Source organism: Myotis davidii, unplaced genomic scaffold (genome assembly GCF_000327345.1).
Source record: "Myotis davidii unplaced genomic scaffold, ASM32734v1 scaffold1006, whole genome shotgun sequence".
Taxonomy (NCBI): Eukaryota; Metazoa; Chordata; class Mammalia; order Chiroptera; family Vespertilionidae; genus Myotis; species Myotis davidii.
In genome coordinates this window covers 206,599-217,381 of record NW_006297143.1, presented here as the reverse complement: position 1 = coordinate 217,381, position 10,783 = coordinate 206,599, and the positions used below count along the sequence as shown (strand labels likewise).

Sequence of the window (10,783 nt, the reverse complement as noted above, 5' to 3'; positions counted from 1 at the left end):
GACCTCAGACACCCTCCCCTCACCTTTCCATTCCTCAGGAAGGAGTCCCGAGGGGGCCCTTCCCGCCGGGGAGTGGCCCTGCTCCGCCCAGAGCCCCTGCACCGGGGGACAGCAGACACCCTCCTCAACCGCGCCAAGAAGCTGCCTTGTCAGATCACCAGGTGGGGAGCAGCAGGGAGGAGAGGCCCGCATGGCTCTGGGACTGGGTGCTCCATTGTAAGACAGATCCGCTGCGTGCTTCATACTATTAGTGGCAAAGTCATGTTTATCCATGTGCACGTGTGACGGAAAGGGCTCCTGGCGGTGAGGGAGAGCTGGGGGAGTAACCCTGTTCTGTCTGGCACGAAAGCTCTTTTTGGGTGTTTTTGGTTAATCCTCACCCGAGGATATTTTTTTCATTGATTTTCAGAGAGGGTGGGTGGGTGGAAGTGGAGAGAGAGAGACATCAAATTTTGCCTCCTACACACACACACCTACCAACTGGGGCCGGGGATTGAACTGCAACCCAGGTACATGCCCTTAACCAGCAATTGAACCTGTGATTCTTGGGTGCATGGACCAACGCTCTAACCACTGAGCAACATTGGCCAGGGCCACGAAAGCTCTTCCAGCTGCGCTTCACCAACACCCAAGGCCCCAAGGCCTAGAGGGAGGTGGGGAGAGGACACAGAGCCCTGGCTGTGTCCTGGCTCCTGGCAATCCACCTGAGCAAGCTAGTTTGTGCACCGTGCGTAACCCACCTCGCAGGTTGGTGACAGCACGTAGGGTGGCGTTTGTGAAGGGCATCGAGCCTGCGGGGGACTTGAGAGCATGAGGTAGAGCCCAAGGAAATGGTAGCCGTGGGCACTGATGATGCTGGAGTAACAGTGGAGCTCCTGGTGGTGGCGCCAGAAGGCACGTTCCAGGCCAGGGAGGGTGGCTGGTGCTGACAGTGCTGACTGTCAGAGGGGCCAGCAAAGTTGGGGTTCTCAGGGGGATGCTGGAAGCGGTCATGCAGTGTTGTTCAGGGACAAACTCTACTCGGGGGTGACCTGGAAGTGGTTAATTGTCCTTGTCAGCAGCAGCACCTACTACATCTTACATGTATAGATTAGCACATTTGTTCAGTAACAGTTTATTGCGCCCTACTGTGCGCCAGGCTCTGGCACCTCCGATGGACAGATATCAGACATATCAAAGTGAGCAAAACAGCCCTCGCTGGTTTGGCTCAGTGGATAGGCTGTTGGCCTGCGGACTGAAGGGTCCCTGGTTCGATTCCTGTCAAGGGCACATGCCTGGATTGCGGTCTCGATCCTCAGTAGAAGGCAGCCAACCAATGATTCTCTCTCATCATTGTTTCTATCTCTGTCTCCCTCCTCCTCCCCCTCTGAAATCAATAAATAATAATAATTTTTTTAAAAAGTGAGCAAAACAGCCAGGTCCCTGCCCCGAAGGAGTTGCAGTCTATTTGGTGTCTTTCAAACTACCCATCTTGACCCATTAGTGACTCTTGAAATTAATTTAGTGAATCACTGTCATTTTTTTCCAAGTATTATTTATTTTGGGACTTTTATTAAGTTGCATTTATACATGAACAGATTCATCTTTGAAAACTTTGCTTTTACTTATCACATATATAAAGTATTATGTATTATCTCATAAAACTTTCAGAATTGTATATACTGGGCTACAATATAAAATGTGTGTCTTACAAAGGTTGCAGTAAAAAAAAGTTTGAAAAACACCAGCCTTGTGCATATATTTCATTAAGTCCCGAAAGAGGCCAAGGAAGCTGTTTGTGTTCGGTCTGGGACAGGCCTGGGCCCCCTTAACTCCATGCTCCCACAGCTACCTGGTGGCCCACACCCTGGGGCGCCGGATGCTGTACCCCGGCTCCGTGTACCTGCTCCAGAAGGCCCTCATGCCTGTGCTCCTGCAGGGCCAGGCCCGGCTGGTGGAAGAGGTGAGCCTCCTGCCCCGCCCCTCCCCCCACAGCTCTCTCCCCTGAAGGAGGTAGCCTCATGCCCTTAACTTGGCCTTGCATCTCCCCACTCAGTGTGATGGGCGCCGGGCAAAGCTGCTGGCCTGTGATGGCAACGAGATTGACACCATGTTTGTGGACCGGCGGGGGACAGCTGAGCCCCAGGGACAGAAGCTGGTGAGAGGGAGCAGGGGTAGGGGCCCGAGCTAGAGTGTGGGGAGGGCAGTGAGGTTCTGGGGGTCTCAGGAAGCGCACCTGCCGGTACCCCACCCCCAGCTCCACCTAAAGACCTGCTGGTGCAGGAAGCCCACCACAGGAAATAGATGAAGTGGAGCTGACATTCAAAGACCAAAAGTCCTCATTGTAATCGTCCCCGAGAAGAAAGCACTTACTACGTGCAACCCCTGCACTCAGTCCCCACAACCCCTGTACTCCGTCCCCACAACCCCTGTACTCAGCCCCCACAACCCCTGTACTGCGTCCCCACAACCCCTGTACTCCGTCCCCACAATCCCTGTACTCCGTCCCCACAACCCCTGTACTCAGCCCCCACAACCCCTGTACTGCGTCCCCACAACCCCTGTACTCCGTCCCCACAATCCCTGTACTCCGTCCCCACAACCCCTGTACTCAGCCCCCACAACCCCTGTACTGCGTCCCCACAACCCCTGTACTCCGTCCCCACAATCCCTGTACTCCGTCCCCACAACCCCTGTACTCAGCCCCCACAACCCCTGTACTGCGTCCCCACAACCCCTGTACTCCGTCCCCACAATCCCTGTACTCCGTCCCCACAACCCCTGTACTCAGCCCCCACAACCCCTGTACTGCGTCCCCACAACCCCTGTACTCCGTCCCCACAATCCCTGTACTCCGTCCCCACAACCCCTGTACTCAGCCCCCACAACCCCTGTACTGCGTCCCCACAACCCCTGTACTCCGTCCCCACAATCCCTGTACTCCGTCCCCACAACCCCTGTACTCAGCCCCCACAACCCCTGTACTGCGTCCCCACAACCCCTGTACTCCGTCCCCACAATCCCTGTACTCCGTCCCCACAACCCCTGTACTCAGCCCCCACAACCCCTGTACTGCGTCCCCACAACCCCTGTACTCCGTCCCCACAATCCCTGTACTCCGTCCCCACAACCCCTGTACTCAGCCCCCACAACCCCTGTACTGCGTCCCCACAACCCCTGTACTCCGTCCCCACAATCCCTGTACTCCGTCCCCACAACCCCTGTACTCAGCCCCCACAACCCCTGTACTGCGTCCCCACAACCCCTGTACTCCGTCCCCACAATCCCTGTACTCCGTCCCCACAACCCCTGTACTCAGCCCCCACAACCCCTGTACTGCGTCCCCACAACCCCTGTACTCCGTCCCCACAATCCCTGTACTCCGTCCCCACAACCCCTGTACTCAGCCCCCACAACCCCTGTACTGCGTCCCCACAACCCCTGTACTCCGTCCCCACAATCCCTGTACTCCGTCCCCACAACCCCTGTACTCAGCCCCCACAACCCCTGTACTGCGTCCCCACAACCCCTGTACTCCGTCCCCACAATCCCTGTACTCCGTCCCCACAACCCCTGTACTCAGCCCCCACAACCCCTGTACTGCGTCCCCACAACCCCTGTACTCCGTCCCCACAATCCCTGTACTCCGTCCCCACAACCCCTGTACTCAGCCCCCACAACCCCTGTACTGCGTCCCCACAACCCCTGTACTCCGTCCCCACAATCCCTGTACTCCGTCCCCACAACCCCTGTACTCAGCCCCCACAACCCCTGTACTGCGTCCCCACAACCCCTGTACTCCGTCCCCACAATCCCTGTACTCCGTCCCCACAACCCCTGTACTCAGCCCCCACAACCCCTGTACTGCGTCCCCACAACCCCTGTACTCCGTCCCCACAATCCCTGTACTCCGTCCCCACAACCCCTGTACTCAGCCCCCACAACCCCTGTACTGCGTCCCCACAACCCCTGTACTCCGTCCCCACAATCCCTGTACTCCGTCCCCACAACCCCTGTACTCAGCCCCCACAACCCCTGTACTGCGTCCCCACAACCCCTGTACTCCGTCCCCACAATCCCTGTACTCCGTCCCCACAACCCCTGTACTCAGCCCCCACAACCCCTGTACTGCGTCCCCACAACCCCTGTACTCCGTCCCCACAATCCCTGTACTCCGTCCCCACAACCCCTGTACTCAGCCCCCACAACCCCGGGAGGAGGCGTTTATATTGGCCCCTACAGGTGGCACAGAAAGCTTCCGGGTCACAGTTCGCTGGTGGGAGCGCCGGCGTGTGCACCAGGCTCCAGAGCCCCTGCTCCATGGAGCAGCCCTGGAAACAGCACCAAGCCAGGAGGCGGGGAGCAGGTTCCCGTCCAGGCTCTGCCCGCGCCAGGAGCCCACAGAAACCCCATCCTCAAGGCTTTGGCCTGGGGCACCTTGGAATTAGTGTGTGGGGGTGTAGACTTGAGCTCAGAGAGGAAGAGGAATAGCCATTGCCCTACCACACGAAAGACAGAAAAAATAGACCCCAAACCGGGAAATGAAGAACCCCAACTCCCATCCCCGAGAGACCCCGCCTTTGTCTCCAGATGGGCGCTGTGAGGGGCAGCCGAGCGGGGCAGCTAGAACGTTCTTCCTGGATGTTTGCTCCTTGCCTCTCGGCTCCGGGACCTTGTGAAACCGTTATTTCTATTCCCTGTGGGGAGAACAGGAATGCGCCTCCCTCTTCCCTGCGAAGCTCCCTCAGCTGCCCTCCCTGCCACAGGGCTCCTCAGCCCCTTTGGCCCTTTCCCAGCCTCCTTCCCGCCTCCTTCCGCAGGTGATCTGCTGCGAGGGGAATGCGGGCTTCTACGAGGTGGGCTGTGTCTCCACACCTCTGGAAGGTAGGCCCAGGGCTCAGCCCTCTTGTCTCTGCCCCTTGGAATGGAACATCCCCATCTTCCCACACGGACGTGATCTCCCCTGACCTGACCACTTGCTGTGGGTAAAGTTGAAACCTTCACTGTGGGGAAAGTCCTCCCCCATTTGCTTTGCGCACCATACGTCCCTGCCCTGGGCTGTGTCCCTAACCTTTATCCCTCCTCGCGGTCACACATCTCCCTCTGCCGCCTCCGAACCTTTGGTGGGTGTTGTCTCCCCATCCTGGGAAGGCTCAGTGTTATTTGCCCCTGGTGGGCGTGGTTAGCGCTCTGGTGCCCTACTGCTGGGGTGGGCGGGGAGCTGGGGGTATAGGCCCGGAGGCCCCAGCCCCTCCCCACCTTGTGTTGCAGCTGGGTATTCAGTCCTGGGCTGGAACCATCCAGGCTTTGCCGGGAGTACGGTGAGACCCTCTGCACATTTCTGTGGGGCTCCCACTCACCTGTGACCTGGGTGCCAGGGGCAGGGAGCTGCAGGCATGGGGAGCCCCTCCCAGGGGGGTTGCAGGAGGGAAGGCAGTGGACAGAGGGTGGATCTCGGTCCACGCTGGTTTCTGGGGAGAGCCCCCCCTTTTATTCCTCTGTTGCAGAGTAGCTGCAGGGAGGGTCCACTCTGGGAGGGTGTGGGCGGCAGGCCGGCTGGCCGGTGGTGCTGACGCTCTCCTGCCTTTGCCCTTCCTCCTGCAGGGGGTGCCATTCCCACAGAATGAGGCCAACGCCATGGACGTGGTGGTCCAGTTTGCTGTCCACCGCCTGGGCTTCCAGCCCCAGGACATCATCCTCTACGCCTGGTCCATCGGCGGCTTCACTGGTACCAGCCTCCCTCCTCCCCACACTGTACGCTCATTCAGCTCCCCCCCCCAAGGGGAGTGGCCCGGAGTGGGGTGGGGCTTAAGGAAGGAGAGGGTCTCGGCTGGTCTGGAGGAAGGCATCCTGTGCACATACACTTCACATCCCTCCACACTGACACCAGTGTTCACAAGAAGACCTGGGGCCGGGGCTGGGACGATCAGGGCGGCGAGGCTTCCTGTGGGTTGTCTCCAGCGCACTGTCATCGTCTCCTCCATCCTCCAGGCAGTGCCCACGAGGAACGTGAGGGCCGGGAGAGCCCTGGGGCTACCTAGTAGGAGGGTGGGGTCAGCCCACATGGTCAGTGGGAGGAGGCTGGGGTGGTGGGCGGGAGTCCCTCAGTCCTTGCCCTTCTTCCCGGTCCTGGTACCAGCCACGTGGGCAGCCATGTCCTACCCAGACATTAGTGCTGTGATCCTGGATGCCTCCTTTGATGACCTGGTGCCCTTGGCCTTAAAAGTCATGCCAGACAGCTGCAGTGAGTACAGCCGCAGGCCTGCCTTGCTGGGGGTGGGCTGCCCTGGCGCTGTGAGCTGGCGATGGTTCGCGTTTCCACGGCAGAGAGTGGGTGGCCCGTTGCTGAGAAGCAGACTCCCCCATGAATAGCGAAGACCTTTGTGTTGGGCAAGGGCTTTGTCTCTGCTCTCCCTTCACTTTCGTCCCACTCTAGGGGGCCTGGTGACCAGGACCGTGAGGCAGCACCTCAATCTAAACAACGCGGAGCAGCTGTGCAGGTAACACCTGCCCCCCTGAGTCCCCTCACAGCTCTGCTGGGGGTGCAACCGCTGAAGTTAGTACTAAAGTGCAACTTGGCAAGTGACCACCGCCCCAAATCCCTTGAGTGACCCTGCCCCCACCCTAGATAGCCTAACCCAGGTCCCTGGGACCCTCCACCTTCTTCTTCTTTTTTAAATTGATTCCAGAGAGGAAGGGAGAGGGAGACATAGAAACATCAATGGTGAGAGAGAATCATCGATCAGCTGCCTCCTGCACGCCCCACCACCTGGGCATGTGCCCTGATGGGAAGTGAACCAAGACCTGGTTCATAGGTCGACGCAGGCCCTTAAATATTCTGACTCGTCCCTGGGTGAGGGTCTAGAGCAGGGCAAACTTTTTGACTCGAGGGCCACAATGGGTTCTTAAACTAGACCGGAGGGCTGGAACAAAAGCATGGATGGAGTGTTTGTGTGAACTAATGTAAATTCAAAGTAAACATCATTCCATAAAAGGGTACGGTCTTTTTTTTTTAGTTTTATTCATTTCAACCGGGCCGGATCCGGCCTGCAGGCCGTAGTTTGCCCACAGCTGGGCTAGCCCATGGGCCCTGCTGAGCAGGGGCTAGGAATACAGCCAGCGCAGGACGAGGTGGCCAGCTGCCACCTGCCTCCCTGAGCTCTCCCGCCCACTGCTCTGTCCCCTGAAGGTACCAGGGCCCTGTGCTGCTGATCCGAAGAACCAAGGATGAGATCATCACCACCACGTGAGTCCTGGGAACCTCTACCTCCTGGGTCCCAGAGAGCCAGACAGTTGCCCTGCTCACCTCTGCCCACTAGAAACCCAGGTATCCAAACCCTCCCTCCCCTCCAGTGTACGTTCTCACCTCCAGGGCTCCTGAGGACATCATGTCCAACCGAGGCAACGACCTCCTGCTGCAGCTCCTGCAGCATCGGTGAGAGCCAGGGTGTGTGTGTGTATGTACCTGTACATATGTGTGCACATACGTGTACATGTGTGTACACCAGCACCAGGAGGAAGGGAAGAAGGCTCAGGGATGAGGAGTGAAGCGAATGGGTCTAACCCCCATCTGGCATCGCCCCTGCAGGTATCCCCATGTGATGGCAGAAGAGGGTCTTCAAGTGGTGAGGCAGTGGCTGGAGGCCTCCTCGCAGCTGGAGGAAGGTGAGAAGGGCTCTGGGGAGGCTCTGGGTGGGGCTGGCAAAGCCAGGTGCTGACGGGCCCTCATGTCTCTCCCTGACTAGCCTCGATTTACAGCCGATGGGAGGTAGAGGAAGACTGGTGTCTGTCTGTCCTCCGCTCCTACCAGGCGGAACACGGGCCAGACTTCCCCTGGAGTGTGGGTAAGGCGGTCCTGGCGCAGGAGAGGGGGTTGGGAAGAGCCCGGGAAGGGGATAGATTCCCAGATGCGTGGGCCATGTTTGAGCACCTCCTCTCTGCAGGGGAGGACATGAGTGCACGTGAAAGGCAGCAGCTGGCTTTGTTTCTGGTGAGCTAAGGGGAGGGAAGCAAGATGGGGGTGCCTGAGGGCCAGGGGCACATGTGGGGCTTGGGGACAGTTGGAAGTGGCAGCTTTTATAGAGTGGGTAGTGGGTTTGGAGGTAGAGGGTGGGGAGATGTCTGGTGGCTGCCACTCACTGCAGTGCTGTGCACCCCACTTATCCCGCCTCTTCCCTTAGGCCCAGAAACATCTGCACAACTTCGAAGCCACACATTGCACCCCGCTCCCGGTCCAGCACTTCCAGATGCCCTGGCACCTCTAGGGACAGCCCTCTAAAGTCAGCACTGGGCCTCATGCTGAAGGACTGGGTGGGAGGAGACCTGAGGACGGGCCCTCGTATTTGTGATTCTGTGTTCATGTTGCTGTTTAGTTTGTGGAGCGTGGAGTCCACCCCCTTTTCACTGTTCCTCTTGCATGGTCCTTCATCCGTCCTGCAGTACCTAACCTCCTGGCACATCTGCTTTAAATGAATGGACTTTTCCTAATAATTAATAAAAAGGTATTTTTTCTACTGGCTGGCTGGCTGTGTGACTGCCCAAGTACCCAGGGACAAGGTGCTGAAGCCTTGAGGGCCGGGCTTTGGGAAATCCCAGCCCATCCAGCCAGTTCAACCCTCTCCACCTCAGCTGCTCCTCAGGCAGCGGGCCCCCAAGCCTCACCCTTCCCTGGTGTGCCTACAGTTCTCACCACTGCAGCCCCTGCCCTGACAGTCCCCCCTGCCGACACCCACCCCAGGAGCCCAGGTGGCCTATTGCTTCAACTCACAAGCTTTGTTGTTTACAAGAAGTGCTCTCCAGTGCCTGATTTACCTACTCAGCTGTCTGCCAATTTCCAGGTCCAACTGGCATGATTTCACCATCAGTGTCCCGTTTTCCTTGCTCAGCTCTTGCTGCTTCCATGGGGAGTGAGGAACAGTCTGCTCCCCGCCTCTTATGCGGCAAATCCTGCACCCCCTCCTCACCATGCCCTCATGCCTCTCTCCTCACACCTTCCGCAAGTTAACAAACACAGGGCCTGCCAGGGGCTGGGTGCCCAGGACTCATGTCCTCCCAGAACCACACTTTTGGGGCAGCTGTTAGAACATTCTTAGGTCGAACCTGAGGAAATCCGTTCCCTGTAGCTTCTCTCCTACTCCCAGTCTTTGGACCTCATGGAACAGAACGAGTCCCTCTCACCCATCAGCCCTCTTTCCCAGATGAGACACCCCTAGACCACCCTGGGCGCACTGTTTGAACAAGATAGTGGGTGACAGCTTCTCATGTCCTCTACAGCCTCTTGCTAATTGCAGTGTCTCCAGCCGCGTGCATGAAGCCGGGGCAGAGGGGTCTGCTCCCGCCAGCTCAGCAGCGTGGCACTCTGCGCCTCCTGGAGGCGTCATCTGAGACTTAGGTGACTGCGCCTGACATTTGGGGTTAAAAGAGGGGAGGCGGCCACAGCTCCAAAATGTTCCACCTTTAGCAAATATGGGAGAGCTGAGAGTGGCTCCCTTTCCTCCGTCTGTCCCAGGGCCAAACCGGGTGGGGAGTGCGAGCAGGAAGCCGTGGGACCGGGGACCAGAGCCTGGTTCTGAACCTGGCCCTCCCAGGTCCACCAGAAGTTAATCCCCTGGAATCCAAGTTTTTGTTCAGCTAAAGGAACCTCCTTAAATGCAAATAGGGGCGCCCAGCCCCACCTCCCACACCCTGGAGAAAAAGGACTCCCCGCCCTGGCCTTGGCACTAAACTCTACTGACCTGCCCTACCGCCCCTCACGCCCCTTTCCCTGCACTACAGAGAACCCCGAATGCCGCGAGGAGCCCTGGGCACCTGGGCGGGGGGCGGTGCTTAACATTTGAATCTGGGCCACCCCACCCATGGGCCTCAGTCTTCCTCCTCTAATTACTGCCAATTACTCGCCACCTAATGAGGCTCCAGCAGCCGTTTGTTTTCAGGGCCATACCCACTCACCCCGCCCCCGGTGCAGCCGGCTCCCTCACCGGATGTGGCAGGTTTCCAGCAGTCTCAGGCAAGACCAGCTGAGATGCGACCCGGTACCTGCTGGGGCTCTAGACGTTGCTATGCTGGGCACCAGGCCAGGCCTGACACCTAGGTGTCTGCGTAGTTGGGCAAACTGGGGGAGAGGCTGGAGGCTGGGAGAAAGGAGAGGTAGCTTCTGAGTGGGAAACCGGGGAAGAAGAGGTGGGTCTCAGGCTGGGCCAGCCCTTATCCTACCCCGCGGCTCCCAGTGGGCGGTGCTGGACTCCGCTGACTCCGGGCTTGGGTTGAGGTTCACTCCAGGCCCCTGAGAGGAGCACGTATTTCCCTCACAGCTGTACAGTGAGGGTGGGGGTCCCAGGCGTGGGGGACAGCCCACTCCCTTATCCATCCATCCATCCACCCACTGATCCATCCATCCATCCATCCATCCACCCACCCACCGGTCAGTCTGTCCGTCCATCCATCCATCAACAAGCCGTCCCCGCTCCCTCGGGACCCCAGGCATTGTTTACCTTAGGGTTAAAGGTCCCTCTCCATTTCCTCCAGCTAGCTCAAATAAAGAACCCTCTGCTTTTGCACCGGACTCGCTGGCTCCCTGATGTGGTCTCCTTGGGGATCTTGAAATCTGGGCATAACACTCCTCACCCCCGGGGGCCCCAGGAGCAGCGGTGGCCCTGCCCCATCCCCGAAACTTTGTCCTCAGGCCCGACCGCTTCCATCTCCCTCAGCATCCCGGGTGCTGGGAGGGACAGGGACGAGGGCGGGAGTGAGGGCGGGAGGTCACGCCGGTCCGGAGAAGGCCGGGCCCGCCCCACCCCCCGCCCGT

The 10,783-nt window shown here is 58.8% G+C and overlaps 1 protein-coding gene across 1 annotated transcript in view; it reads left to right on the top strand.

Annotated features, from left to right (window-relative positions):
* ABHD16A (abhydrolase domain containing 16A) overlaps positions 1 to 8,492 on the top strand; it is a 10,477-nt gene extending 1,985 nt beyond the window's left edge. Inside the window, exons 2-15 of the mRNA XM_015569882.1 lie at positions 46 to 161; positions 1,828 to 1,942; positions 2,036 to 2,137; positions 4,800 to 4,863; positions 5,251 to 5,300; positions 5,584 to 5,707; positions 6,119 to 6,223; positions 6,416 to 6,479; positions 7,169 to 7,225; positions 7,352 to 7,414; positions 7,568 to 7,644; positions 7,725 to 7,823; positions 7,923 to 7,969; positions 8,160 to 8,492. Of these exons, the coding sequence (XP_015425368.1) occupies positions 46 to 161; positions 1,828 to 1,942; positions 2,036 to 2,137; positions 4,800 to 4,863; positions 5,251 to 5,300; positions 5,584 to 5,707; positions 6,119 to 6,223; positions 6,416 to 6,479; positions 7,169 to 7,225; positions 7,352 to 7,414; positions 7,568 to 7,644; positions 7,725 to 7,823; positions 7,923 to 7,969; positions 8,160 to 8,243 (1,167 nt within the window). The 3' untranslated portion in view covers positions 8,244 to 8,492. The remainder of the gene's footprint in view (positions 1 to 45; positions 162 to 1,827; positions 1,943 to 2,035; positions 2,138 to 4,799; positions 4,864 to 5,250; positions 5,301 to 5,583; positions 5,708 to 6,118; positions 6,224 to 6,415; positions 6,480 to 7,168; positions 7,226 to 7,351; positions 7,415 to 7,567; positions 7,645 to 7,724; positions 7,824 to 7,922; positions 7,970 to 8,159) is intronic.
* Positions 8,493 to 10,783: the final 2,291 nt, after the last annotated feature.